Source organism: Lytechinus variegatus, chromosome 5 (genome assembly GCF_018143015.1).
Source record: "Lytechinus variegatus isolate NC3 chromosome 5, Lvar_3.0, whole genome shotgun sequence".
NCBI classification, from domain to species: domain Eukaryota; kingdom Metazoa; phylum Echinodermata; class Echinoidea; order Temnopleuroida; family Toxopneustidae; genus Lytechinus; species Lytechinus variegatus.
Genome location: NC_054744.1, coordinates 9716933 through 9731545, shown reverse-complemented (window position 1 = coordinate 9731545; position 14613 = coordinate 9716933). Strand labels below are relative to the sequence as shown.

Below are 14613 nucleotides of genomic sequence, written 5' to 3'. Positions count from 1 at the left end.
CTTTTGAAAAAAGGTGATTTTTCTTTGCCATTTTAGATCACTTTTTAATGGGAATTTAAACTATTCTTTGGTATCATCTTATAGAGTTATTAAAAATTCAAATATAGGTTGAGTGTTTAAAAATAACAGAGTTTTCCAAATTGGATATAATATGCAATAGTACCGTCGACCTGATGGGGCCGTTTCATGTCAGACGATTTATCCGACAAAGTATGTTTTATTCATTCGACAGCTACCATATAGGAACTGTGCTTCTCAAATCTCAAGCCAATCAACATCATGACAACTTGTCTGAGAAAAATCGCTGAACTAGAAATGTTGATGATGAAATGCTCCTCATGGGCGTGGTCAAAATCCGATGGCTTAATTTCACACCAGGAAATCATGCTGATTCTATTCCTTGCTTTAATATTGTCCTGCCTTTTGCACCACTATGAGTGAGAATAAAAAGGGCACATCTATATACGGTTACACTTCGTAATTCCGAAGGTTCTTTATTCCGAAGTTTCGTAATTCCGAAACACGTAAATTGCCTATACCTCGATGTTCGTTAATCTGAAAACGTAAAAGGGTTCGTTAATCCGAACATTTGTGGCGCTATTCCGAAGGTTCGTTATTCAGAAGGTTCGATAATCCGAAAACAAAATAAGGTTTGATGTTCCGAAGGTTCGTTAGTCCGAAAATGAAATAAGGTTCGTTAATCATTACGTTTTCGGACCAACGAACCTTCGGAATAACAAACATTCGGAATATCCGAACCTTCGGAATAACGAAGCTTCGGAATTACGAATGTATATGCGCTATATACATACAGGCCTATACTACCACCAATCATTTGGTGTATTGGGTGGGGGCTGACTCATCTCAAAAGAAGAGGGGGTAACCGAATTTGGCGGAGGTGCAGGCCAATCCGTGAAGTCCCATCGATCTTCATGAGATATAGAGTTTGTCTTCTCATTCTGTACCATATCAAATGTGTTCTGCAATGGGCTCCATCGGTCGCCATGTCGATCCTCTACGTCCATATTCATTGGCCACGTGTAATTGGAATGCGATTCCGCCGTCGATCTCGCCGACGATGTCGGAAAGACGTCGGACTTCCATGATGAGGGCGCCCTGTCGGGTGGTTGATGATAACTGGTGTTTTCCAACCTTGGTTTGTCGGGGTCGTAACCGAGCATTAAAGGCTGGAGATGGGTCCGTCTGCGAGTATGGGGATCCATTGGAAGGTTGTCATTGATGTTGACTTGCTGCGGATAAGTTCTGTTCATCTTCTCGGAATGGATCGACTTGAACTTGGAGTAGATCTGGGTTGGACAAGAGCCACCCTGTGAGGATGCTTTCAATTGACGCGAATGCAGCAGCTTGCCAGATTTTGTGTCATGATCTTGATCAAACCGAGGATCAAATTGCGCTTTGGGATAAGAAAACTGTGAGGTTGTCTTTGTAGATGGTGAAGTGTTTCTCCTGGGAGGTGATTTTCTCTCGTGCCCCCAGTAAAACATTTGCTTCACGCGTACACCACTATCCTTCTCGGCATTTCTCCTTTGTTGCGTCCGTTGTTCCAATGGCTTCGGGTGTCCTCTTAGTCTATTTCTCGCCAATGTCGTATTTGTTGTGTACATGTTCCTATCCGAAGGACCATGACGGCTTTCAGATGATTCCTTAAGGCTTATCTTGGTAGAAATTGATCCTGTAATTCTCTCTATTTTTTCCTCTGGTGTTTGGAAAGCAACCCCCGAAGGGAATTCCCTGCGTAAAACATTCGCCTTCATGGCGTCATTGCTGCGATGACCGTAATAGCTATAGCAAAGTCCCAACAATTTTCAGTCATGGTACCACATCTGACAATAACTGATGATCACTTGCGAGCGCTTGGAAAAACCATACTGCCAGGCAATTCTTTAATCAAATATTAACTCTCGGTAATTAATATTTAATTAATGGTTGACCTATTGTAGTATTTATCAAGGTTCCATTACCGTACCAGAAGTCGGGTATTCCGGTATTTACAAAGCTTCTGACCCTAGCTCTCACCTTCTCGGTCAATAATGAATGGCTGAAAAGATAAAAGAAGAATATTAACACAGTAATTAACACGACGTGATGTAAAAATCAGAAACACACAGATGGATTTCGTGTATAAAGCAATATGCAAATGGTCTGATGGTAATATCTCTATTTAAAAAGCTTCACAAATTTCAATCGTGCCTCTCAAGGGGGGGGGGGCACGGGCCAGCTTTGCACCCCCCCCCTTGAATCCGCCAGTGCTTTAATGTTCAGGGGGGTTATGCTTTCTTGCTTGCTTATTTGTCATAAACGAAACAACGAGATATCCGAGTCATTTTTTTCTAGTGTTATTTTTCTTTTATTTATTACCATGTAATTTAATAAAACAGTACACTTAAAAACATTTCCCCATTCTTGCTTTCTTTCTTCTGTTCTTCTTTTTTTCTTCCTTACTTTCTTTGTTTCTTTTGTTCTTCTTTCTTATACTTTATATACATTCTTTGTTTCTTTCTTTCGTTCGTTCTATCTTTCTTTCATTTTTTTATTTATTTATTCCTTCTCTCCCTTCTCTTTGTTTGTTTGTATATTTGTTTTTTATTCTCTCTTTCACTAATTTTCATTGTACTTCACTATTCCTACCTTCCATTCCTCTCCTTGCCCCCCCCCCCCCAGCAGTGGCGATCCCCTATAACCCCAAGCTATACAGTGCGTATAAAAAACGGGACAGATATGAAAAGTCTATAAAGAATTTTGTTTCAAATTATGATCTCTATATTTTGGTGTCAATAGGTGCTTTGAGGTATTATCCTTCAAATGCCATTAAAATAATTTAATTTCGTTCATGCTTGAGTGAACACGGAATGTTTTTGTCTGGGGTTTAAAAAGAGGCTTGCGCCAAAATGGCATAAAATAATGAATAATTATGTTGGTTTAACTTCTTGCTAATCAGCAGACTTCCTCTCAACCTTTTCATTATCTCTGGCATAATTTTCGAATTATGCGGTCAAAATTCATTTTCAAATCTACGTATTTGCTTGAATTGTTTTGTTGTTCCTTTTTATTATATGTTCTTTTTAAGCTTTCAATATTCCTTCTTTAACAGGAACAATTTTTTTAAACAGAAGTATGGGAGAGCGTGTTTTTTTTCTTCAAATCCTTTGATTTTTTTTGGGGGGGTGGGGGCTTGGGGTGCTCCCCCACCCAACCCAAAAAATCATGACCAAGAAAAAAAAGTGGAAAGGAAAATAAGAGAAAACATAAAAAGTGACATATGATATCATTTTCTGAATATTATGTCAAAATCACAAAATTTTATATTTTAATAAAAAGTGGACATTTTTGCTTGATGGCTTCACAACTTTTTAATACATTTTACCCGATCTGCCATATCTTGCTCCTTCAAACTTGACTCAATACATCATTGCCGTTGAAATTAGACATGAATCCTTTCCTGTTTGTCCTGTCAAGCACATAAACTTGGTGAAGAATTCAATAACCCCTTGAAAATAGGATTCATGTATTTCATAGGTACCAGAACATAAATTGTTTCACATAATAAAAGGATTTGAATAATTACAAATCCTCCCAATTAATAATGCAAATCTGGGTTGACAAAGTCTTCTTTTCTTACTTATGAAGGCGAATTCAAAGGTAAAAGAAGTTTAAATAAAAAACAAAATAATTAAGGTAAATGAATGAATTTGTAAATGAAATTTGACAGCATAATTTGAAAATTATGGCAAAGTCTGCTGATTAGCCAAAAGTCTAATCATCAAATTTCTCTTTTCTGCCATTTTTGCGCAAGCCTCTTTTTGGACCCCCGACAAAAACGTCCCATCGCTCAAGCATGAACAAAATTTAATTTTTAAATGGCATTTCAAAGATAACATCTCAGAGCATCTATTAACATCAAAATGTAAATTTGAAACATTTTTTTTATAGACTTTTCAAAACTGTCCCGTTTTTTTATACGCACTGTATATATAGCCACTCTGATTAATCTTAATTCGAAAAACTGATCATATTCTAGCCTTCAGTATCCTGTTCTGTACATGAATTATTGTGTCTGTTGCGTAACAAAACTAACAGCTTTTAGCATTAGTAAACTAACATTCCATTACTTAGCAAATAGCTTCATTGGGCTAAAGCAAATAGTCTCTACGGTAACACCGTTTTCGGGTAGCCTGACTTTGTCAAGCCGATTTTGTTGTTCTTTTTTTTACTCATGGACAGATTATTGTTTGTTACTTCGATAATGCACAGTATTGCACACTTTACCACACAATAATATCGTAATAATTGGTATTACAGAGACCGAATTAGGGTCTTAAATTACCGTTCCTCGCAGCTAACCAAGAAATCCAAACTAAAAACACAAAGGAAACGGAATATAGTATCGAAATTATATAGCTAATACTTTACACGCGGATCATTATCATTCATCCTAGGACAACAGGAGCGTCGAAAATAATGAGCAGGTAATATTAGGGCCTGTAAGTTAAATTATTATTATTTTATTCAGCAAATTCGACAGACACGCAAAAGGAATAAAATGCAAGAAGTACGAAATAGAGAGCGACATGGATGCTGGATAAAAAAAGACAACGAAATAATTAAATCCCGATTTCCTCCCTTCTAATTTTCAATATACGAGTTGCAATGCCTATCATAAATTACATAGTACATAATTTGAAATGAAGTAATTCTAATTAACTTCCTTTTGACCTAGTTGTCGCCTCAGATGACATATTAGGATTTGTGAAAATACGATTTCAACACAAATTTAACGATATCCGTAAGATTGCCTCTATAATGTTTCACGTATATTGGCTTTATATATACAGTGGTATAACAAAAAAAATCCGAAAGTTAATGCTTTTTGCCATAAAAATGTTTAATTGTTATGTATTTATATTATATATGTTTATATTGTAATATATAAAGCAATGGCAGCAATATCTTTCCAAAAGTTCACGGATGATGAAAACGGTCAAATTATACTTAATCAATATCTAAACAAAAGAGAATGGATGAAATTGGGCTATATGAATATGATCCAGAATTTAAACCTACGGTATCTTCGGCAAGAGAATTGGCAACGAATACAGTAGTCTAAATTATAAGATTCTTACCTTATAATATTACCTCATAAATTTGATGTGATTTGATTTCCACAAAATCTTGTAACACTTTAGAAGAAGAGGAAGCAATTCTGATTGCCTGATGTACGTGCAGCAATTTTAATTCCTTGAAGATAGATATTTTGTAGTTTTTGTATAATGTTCTGGCTCAACGCTGGTAAGTACATACTAATCTCTGCTAATAAGTTTTAGCCTACAAGTCATAAGACATAAGGTTTCCCTGCAAATGAAAACTGCTGAGAAAGAGCTATTTGTAAATGCGATGGAGTTTTATTTACTCTATCCCCGCCATCCTTTGGAGTTGGCTTTTATTTTCCGCACTCATGCTCGACCATAAGAGTAAAACAAATAATGGAAAATGCTCCCCAAAATAGAAGAAGCAGAGAGAATGCGAAGGTCGGGAGTGGAAAGCAAGTCGAAGGGGGGAGTGAGAGAGCATGAGAAAGAGGGAGGGGAGAGGGGAGTGGAGAGTGAGAGAAAGAAAGAAAGAATGACAGACAGAGAGACAGAAAGAAAGAATTAAAGAAAGAAAGAAAGAAAAAAAAAGAAAGAAAGATAGATAGATAGGTAGGTAGATAGATAGATAGATTTGATTTTTTTTAGTAATCCACCCCCACTAGTGTACCTACGGGGGGGCAGTCTGTCCCCCTGACGAGCCACAACCCATGCAAAGGACGTATCCCTGCCCCCCCTGCCGAGCTTGAAAGACCACCTTTTTGCCCCCCCCCCCCTGACGAGCTTGAAGACCTTTTTTTTTGGTTGTCAAATTTTTTTGGCGGACGCTTCCCCCCCCCCCCTGTGGAAAATCCTAGGTACGCCACTGCCCCCCCCCCTCAACTTGTACCTACTTCATAAACCCTAGTGCCGCCAAATTATTAAGTATAGGCCGGTATAGGCCTATTAGTATAATGAAAAAAAGTGAGATTAACTTGATAAAAATAAGAAGAACTCGAGAGAGAGCTAGAAACTTTCTCCATTGTGAGCTCAAAGTGAGAATTTTTTTTTATCTGATATCAACCCGACCCGGGCCCCATTACACAAAGCTAGTAATGATCGTAGAACTTTTTTATACGATTGATTCCAATGACTACAATGTATAGGCCTACAATCAATCGTTAAAATCAAGCGTACGATCAATCGCTAACCTTTGTGTTACGGGACCCTGGGCTCACCCGCAGACATTCGTAATTCCAAAGCTTCGTTAGTCCGAAAACAAAGTGAGGTTCGATTCCCAAGGTTCGTTAATCCGAAAACAAAATGAGGTTCGTAATTCCGAAGGTTAGTTAGTCCGAAAACGTAATGATTAACGAACCTCATTTCGTTTTCGGATTAACAAACCTTATTTAGTTTTCGGACTAACGAACGTTCGGAACATCGAACCTTATTTCGTTTTCGGATTATCGAACCCGGGTATCGAACCTTCGGAATAACGCCACAAATGTTCGGATTGATGAACCCTTTTACGTTTTCAGATTAACGAACATCGGGGTATAGCAGTGGCGTAACTACGGCGGGGCATGGGGGGCACGTGCCCCCCCAATCGGCTGGCCAAAAAAAAAACGGGGAAAAGGAGAAAAAGAGGGAAAAAGGAAGAGAAACGTAGTGGGGGAAAGAAGAAATTGTTGTTTATCATAGTGTTATATTATGTTATATAACATAAGAAGCATTTTTTCACAACTTTATGAAACATTATTTGCTTAATTGTGTCTTCATTGTTCCTGGTGCTCGCATAGACTTTTTAACGAGATATATAAACCTGCTGTACTAAAGCCTCCCGTTTTCAAATCAATATACAACAAAATAATATATTTCCTCGCAATAAGAGTTATTATTGTTTTAAGTAGTGATATATTCTTCTTTTTCATGACTACTGAAAGTTATTGCCCTATTTTAAGGTCTTAATATAAAACATTTCATGTCCGTGCTAACGTTCGCATTAGTGGATTGGTGAAATTTTTGCTCTTCATGAACTCCTAAAATCAGTCCTTAAAATGTCAATTTTTCTGATCTGAATATAAAAAAATTTTAGCTCGCGCTTCGCGCTCGCATCATTTGGTTAGTGAAATACGTGGGGGTCTTAGTGAATTCCTACAAACAAGCCTTCTTCATGTCTTAATTTCCTAGATTTTCTTCATGTCTTAATTTCCTAGATTTTCAGCTCGCGCTTCGCGCTCGCAGTATTTCATTAGTGAGATGCGTGTAATAATCATGATTACAATGACTTCAAAAAGTGCTCCATGTGTTTAAATGTAATTCTAACAAAATCAGCAAGCGCTTGGCACTCGCATTAGATGACTATGGTGAGATATGTATACTCTGACTTAATGGATTCGTAACTATAGTCCTTAAAATATCCATGTTTGTGGTCAATATATACAAAAATTTCAGCTCGCGCTTCGCGCTCGCATCATTTGGTTAGTCAAATACGTAGGGTCTTAGAGAATTCCTACAAACAACCCTTAGAATGCCCCTCTTCAGGTCTATATTTCCTAAATTTTCAGCTCGCGCTTTTGCGCTTGCAGTATTTGATTAGTAAGATGCGTATGATAATCATGATTACATGACTACAAAAGGTGCTTCATGACTGTGTTTAGATGTAATTCTAACAAAATCAGCAAAGGATGGCAATAGCATTAGATGACTATGGTGAGATATTTATACTCTTAATGGACTCTAAACTATAATCCTTAAAAATTTCCTTGTTTAGGGTCAATATATACAAAAATTTTAGCTCGCGCTTCGCGCTCGCATTGTTTGTTTAGCGAGACAGTTAAGTATCATGCTTACAAAACAATTCGCTTATAATGTCAATTTTTAGCCGTCAATATCAAAAATTTTCAGCTCGCGCTTCGCGCTCGCATTATTTAATCAGTGAGATACATATCCGTTTGATGGCACTGCATGTCCTTAAAATATCTCTATTAGGTCAGTATACCTGACAACTGAGCGCGCTTCGCGCGCTCCCTAAGTGACCCGAAATTTTTGCTGGTGCCCCCCCAATGCCGTGACCCACGGTACGCCACTGAGGTATAGGCAAGAACGTTCGGAACATCGAACCTTATTTCGTTTCGGAATTACGAACCTTCGGAATATAGAACCTTCGCAATTACGAACCTTCCCCTATGGACCTTTGAATTCATTTATCTTTATCAGGCCCTTATTTCACAAAACGTATCCTTGAAAGGCCGAAATATTGGCAAGGTCTTTCAGCATGCAGTCTGCTAGACAAGTGATGTCAATTGAAAATTCATTTAGACACTGCTGATCTGAATGACCACTAGAAGACCATTTTGCACTAGCTGACAGAGACTATTTAGAACCTTTAAAAAGGACCCGATTGTAAAATCACTTCGGAACCATGTCAAAAGCCAGGAGATCATTCAGTAGTGTTATGAGGCAAGCATTTTGAGGGGCCAGATTTGGAGCACATTTTTAAATAGCTTCGAGCCTTCGAGGGAGTGCATTGATATTGAAGGTCAATTCCATCCCATAAAAATGTTGGTTTGAATAAATAGAGAAAAATCAAACTACTATAACGCTGAAAATTTCATCAAAATCGGATGTAAAATAAGAAAGTTAGGACATTTTAAATTTTCGCTTATTTTTCACAAACAGTGATATGCACAACTCATTGATATGCAAATGAGATAGTCGATGATGTAATAGTACCGTACTTACTATTTCTTTTGTTCTTTATTGTTTGAATTATATGACATTTTTCTTTTTTTACAGATTTGACGATAATGACCAAACTTGACTGAAACAAATAATATTAAACAATGCTCATAAGTCATTCAACCTGTTCAGGGAGGAATTAATGTTTTTTACTTGATAATGAGGAGAAAATTATAATTTATTTAAAAAACTCAAAAGAAATAGTGAGTGGATGATGTCATCAGTCTCCTTATTTGCATACCGACCAGGGGCCTGTTGCATAAAACTTTTTACCTGAGAAAACTCTGGTAAAAACTGAAAACTATAGGTTAGTCTGATTTCTGCCATTTACTTTAACACAGGGCAGAAACTCCGGTAAAAACAACCTGAGTTTTCTCAGGTAAAAAGTTTTATGCAACGGGCCCCAGGATGTACATATGTAGCTGTTTTGTGAAATTAAGGAATACTTTGAAATGTCATAACTTTCTTATTTTACATCCGTTTTTGATGAAATTGTCAGTGTTCTGCTTGTTGGATTTTTTCTCTCTTTTTTTTCGAATATACTTTTTGTTGGGCTGGACTTGTCCTTTAAGTTGCAAAAATCTTTTATACTTTTTAATACAAATATCTAATTTTGTGTTGGATTTTGACATAATTATTCAGAAATTATGTAATATTTCATCATTTTCTTTCTTTTTCCATAACATTTCTTGGTCTTGAACACTTTTGGGTTTTCCGGGATGAAAATATTCATATTTAAATAAACAATGCAATTCTTTCAAATTAAATAAGTTTGTTATTTGTTATCCGGTTTTGATGAAATTTTTAGCAATTTGCCTCATATTTTGCTCTGAAAATTTAATCAAAATCGGATAACAAACTTATTGAATTCGACAGACTTGCATTATTCCGGTGTAAAAGATACAGGCATGTCATCATGAATATTCATTAGGTGGGCTGATGATGTCACATCCCCACTTTCCTTTTTCTTATGTTACATAATCATAGGCCTAATTGTTTCATTTTTTCATAAATGTGTAAATGATGTGTCTCCATTATTATGAAATGAGTTGAAGCGAGAAATAACTAATGCACTTAATCAGCTTTCAACCCCATAGTTTTAGTTCTTGGTAGAAAAAAAATGAATGAACCTAATTTCATGTAGTAAAATACAAAAGAACAAGTGTGGATATGACATCAGCCTACCCCCGGAGCCTACCTAATGAATATCTAGAACTGTTACATCAAAATAATGCAAATATTTAAAATTCAATATCTTTGTTATTTGTTATCCGATTTTGATGAAATTGTCAGCATTTTGCTTTGTGAATTTTAGTCTATTTATTTAGATATAAATATTTTCAGCCCGGATCATCCCCTAAGCAATTTTTTTTCGTGCCTTTGAGTCAAGGCCCTATATAAATATATGGGGCCTTGCTTTGAGTTCATTATCGCCCTCTGTTGTTGAAATTTAGGAAATGAACTCTGTTTCCAGGGAAGCTTTTGCGCTTTAAAACCAAAGAGAATATTTTAAAAATTGATTTTCCATTGCATTGAGAGACTATTCATGATTTTGTATGGCTCAACCGTAAGTGAATTACATTTTATCATTTATATTTTCATATCGATCTCTTTGGGATTTTACATGAGCATGTAATCTTCAAATACGTTTCATAATAAGTTCGTTGCGCGTTAGGCCCTATTTGGAATTCAATGAATGACTGCAGTCCCATGTATAGATTTTGGTGGGGTGCCAAACAGTAGGAGGTGCACGTAAATCCGCTGTTGTTGCTTCCACTCATTCAATGAACAAGGTTATAATATAACCTTGTTCTCAGTTATATCTCCATGTGTGACAAAATAAAGGTGGCAATGTTTGGCTTATTTTCTCTTTTTCTTTGGGGCAAATGCTTGATTTTTTTACACTGACAGTTTCCATTAGACCTGTTAATTCGTACCGCTTGGCTCTTATTTTAAATTTGATTCTTTATATCATTTTTTTCTTAATTAAAAATAGAGATCAAAAAATGAAAATTTTCTTGCCATATTACTTTCCACCAATAAAGGGCGTACACAAAAATATGCCCAAAATTCAAGTTTTTGAGCGCTCTGGTGAATACAAAAATTAATCTCACATTACTAATGATAAATAAATAAAAACTATATGGAAATTAGTAATTTTGGTCACAAAAGTGATATTTAAATGATTTTTTAAAGTGTGTGCTCTATACAACATTGGCATACCATAGTCCTACCTGTAGATTCTCCACAGGCCAGATGGTAGCAGTGAACAAGTGGTTGCTTCTGAAGTTCTGAATGAGTTAAAAATAAAACAAAATAATAAGGTTCTCCTACTACAGAGACGGAAGTATCCCATAGGACCTACAAAGCTGCAATGGTGTTGCTGACTGTAGTGTATGATGATGATGATCTGACGATGTCGAAGCTGATGTCTTGATGATGACATTGTAAATGAATGATGATGATGATGACGATGTAGACCAAAAAAGCTTCAGTCTCTGTATTTTTGTAGTTCCGCTGCGTTGGCTCACTCACCAATACATGGGGATGATAAAATGTCAGAAATTGTTGAATAAATCCCCAGAAATGACAGTTATTCCTATCTAATGATGATAATGATGATCAGGCATGATGATGATGATGATGGCACAATGATGATGGTATTGTTGATAATGATGGTGATGATTATGATAATGGTGACATTGATGGTGATAATGAATTAATAGATTATTAAATTTGTTCATTCTCCCCTAACTTCTTGAATCAGAAAATTGCAAAATCCAACAATTAAGATTTCTCCATATTATTTGTTTTCCCAGGGGTAGTGAAGAAGCAGCAGAGGATGGATTTGAGATACCTCAAGATCTCTGTGAAAGACTGGAGAATGTAGAACTAGATGAGGAAGAGACAGAGACTTTATTGCAAGAGGCATTGGCCCTCAATATGAGATTGAAAGCTGAACTTCAGAGAAGAGAAAACAATGACTTAGAAGATAGCAGCAATGTAACCAATTCTAGAGGACCGCAGGGTCATGATGTCTTATCATCAGATAAACACATAAAAAACTCGTCAGCGAGACATAGAAGACCGGGACAGAAAAAAAATCCACTGCCACCAATATCACCAAGTAAAGGACAAACCACAGGGTCTGGGAACCATCGGAAAGGTGGGCCTCTCAAGTCCAAAGGTCAACCAGAAAGACGAGGAGCGTCGTCACCTGCTCCTCACGCCATTATTGGCAGGATAGTCAACAGTGCTGGGGTGAGGAAATGTTCCATGTTTGTGAAAAGTTGAATGTGATCATGTAAAGTTCCAGCAATTATTTTGGATTTAGAACCATATGCATCTGTAATTACATTAAAGGGATGGTCCATGCTGGAGATATTTCCTGCTCAATAAATAGAGTAAAATTCACAAAGCAAAATGCTGAAAATTTGATCAAAATCGGATAACAAATAATTTATTCTGGTGAAACAGTTCTAGGCATGTCTATGAATATTCATTAAGTGAGCTGATGACGTCATATCCCCTCTTGTTCTTCTATATTTTATTATATGAAATAAGGTTTTTCTACCAAGAACTAAAACAATTGGATTGACAACTGATTAAATGCATTAGTTATTTATTGCTGCAACTTATTTCATTATAATGGAGACACATAATAAAAACGAAACATTTATGATTTCATGTAATAACATAAGAAAAAGGAAAGTGGGAATATGACATCATCAGCCCACCTAATGAATATTCATGATGATGTGCATTTAACCGTTTTCACAAAATAGTGATAAGCTTAAAATAACTTTGTTATTTGTTAACTGATTTTGATGAAATTTTCAGCATTTTGCTATGTGAATTTTACTATATTTATGTAGATATAAATATTTTCAGCTTGGACCATCCCTTTAGTTTTACAATTTACTAGCATAAATTGACTATTTTGTTTTGGTTATGCGTACAATATTTTGCCATCCCTTATCTGGTCTATAATGCTTGATGATGTTGAAAAGATCACTTGAATACTGGAAAGATGATGAATGATTGCAGGTTTTCAAAATTGTGCACGTTATACATGTAATTTGATACTGTTATTGTTATATATTTTGATTGACCTGGAAATCAGTTCCTTTGATACCAAAAAGGTAAAAAATGCACAATTTGGGTATTAAAATGTTAAAACCTTAATATATTACTAGATTTAATTTGCTTGTTGTCATTCACATTCAGAGTGTGGAAGGATCTCAGCGAAGAGCAAAGTCTGCGAAGAAAGACTTAGAAGGAAGACCAACCCGCTCAGCTGAACAGAGAAAGAAAAAGCCAGAATGGAATGATAGATTCTCCTACAAGTAACAACTTCATCATCAATACCATTCTTCACTACAACATTCCTTGGATATAATAATGACACATTATAAACTACATGTATACTACAAGCTGCCAGTATTCAACATGAGGCCTTGTGATGTAAGATTGATTGTATCTCTGATATCAATTCTATTTCTAATGGATACCTTTCTTTGAGATAAATTTTACGATTGAGCAATGTCGCCATGGTGCTTACCATGGATTATAATGTCGAGATAGATCGTAACTGCAAGGAGTCAAGGACTTGACTCTAACATCAGGCACCAAGCTGAGACATGTTACGACCATCCCAAACAAAAATTATAACAGGTGAATTCAATTCAGTTCATTTATTTTCCTCTTTCAATCTGTTCATATTTACAATGATAGTTCAATTTACATACAGGCCTGCAACTTACTATAACATTTTAATCAACTTGTACAATACAATAACAGAATGAAATTGAAAGATGATGAGACTCACTAAAAAGCAGAGCTTTCAGGGTGAAGGCCCCCTTTTTCTTAGAACAATATATAAATTGTGATAAAAAATGAAATTGAAAATAAAATGAAAATAAAATTAGATTAAATTAAATGAATAAGAACTATAATAAATGTACATTGATCACGTAACATGACTGCTCAGGCAGCTATGTACATGATGCGGGATGTTATGGTGAAGAACTGAACAATTCCTATTGGATTTGTCAATTTATGTATTCATTTTATTAACATGGGATTCAATCAAATAGGTTATGAAGTGGAGTGTAATCAGTGTTACTTAAAGGTATCCTTTTTTATAATGTAGCTTTATAGACATGGTGGTTTTAACCTCATTTCTTATCAGGAAGTTTTAGCTCCATGATGCACAATGGATTCAAGAACATAGAAAATATATTGTCATTAATGCCGTTTATGACAAAAACCTTCCAATAAGTCTTTGTCAAAAATTGGTGAATCAAAACGGCAGTTTCGTCCTGGACTCAAACAAACAACATAATTGCAATTTTCCCTCAGCTCTGCAACTTCGGATGAAACGTGGGGCCCGTTGCAGAAAGAGTTTCAATCAATCGCAACTCTAAAAATCATGCCCAACTTGATTTTCAACCAATCAACAGTGCGCAATTGGGACTTATGATCAATTTTTTTACTTGCATTTAAACGCAACTCTTTCTGCAACGGACACCTGTTCTGGTTCACCAATTTTTGACAAAGACCTCCCAGCCGTTCTTCGTCATTTGACAGGCATTTTCAATACATTATGATTTTCTATGTCCTTCAATCTGTTCTGGGTCGCGATGCAAAAACTCCTTATCATTTCCTTAAGAACACTAAATGCGTCCTGTCAATATTTGACTAGCTTCATGAAGTGTGCCTGTTGTGCCTGCATTCATTTCTACGGATACTCGCGATCTCCGACCTTAACGGAGGAAGGATACAAGAG

The 14613-nt window shown here is 36.0% G+C and overlaps 2 protein-coding genes across 3 annotated transcripts; one reads left to right on the top strand and one right to left on the bottom strand.

Annotated features, from left to right (window-relative positions):
* Positions 1-742: 742 nt before the first annotated feature.
* LOC121414757 lies at positions 743-5385 on the bottom strand. Of its 2 annotated transcripts, none has more exons than XM_041607818.1 (2): positions 5142-5385; positions 743-2059 (listed from the first exon to the last, which is right to left on the bottom strand). In XM_041607818.1, the coding sequence occupies exon 2, from the start codon at positions 1773-1775 to the stop codon at positions 822-824; it is 954 nt and encodes a 317-aa protein (XP_041463752.1). In that variant the 5' UTR covers positions 1776-2059; positions 5142-5385; the 3' UTR covers positions 743-821. The 2 variants fall into 2 exon arrangements, with proteins under 2 accessions (XP_041463752.1, XP_041463754.1); XM_041607820.1 differs by having other exon boundaries at positions 5155-5385.
* Positions 5386-10268: 4883 nt separating this feature from the next.
* On the top strand, positions 10269-14286 carry LOC121415229. Its single transcript, XM_041608407.1, has 3 exons — positions 10269-10392; positions 11645-12086; positions 13053-14286. The coding sequence occupies exons 1-3, from the start codon at positions 10382-10384 to the stop codon at positions 13173-13175; spliced, it is 576 nt and encodes a 191-aa protein (XP_041464341.1). The 5' UTR covers positions 10269-10381; the 3' UTR covers positions 13176-14286.
* Positions 14287-14613: the final 327 nt, after the last annotated feature.

Excerpts from the sequence above, each read along its gene's own strand:
- LOC121414757 (XM_041607818.1), bottom strand. The coding sequence starts at position 1,775 with ATGAAGGCGAATGTTTTACGCAGGGAATTCCCTTCGGGGGTTGCTTTC.
- LOC121415229 (XM_041608407.1), top strand. Across the intron at positions 12,087-13,052 it reads GGATAGTCAACAGTGCTGGG|AGTGTGGAAGGATCTCAGCG; the intron begins GTGAGGAAATGT and ends ATTCACATTCAG.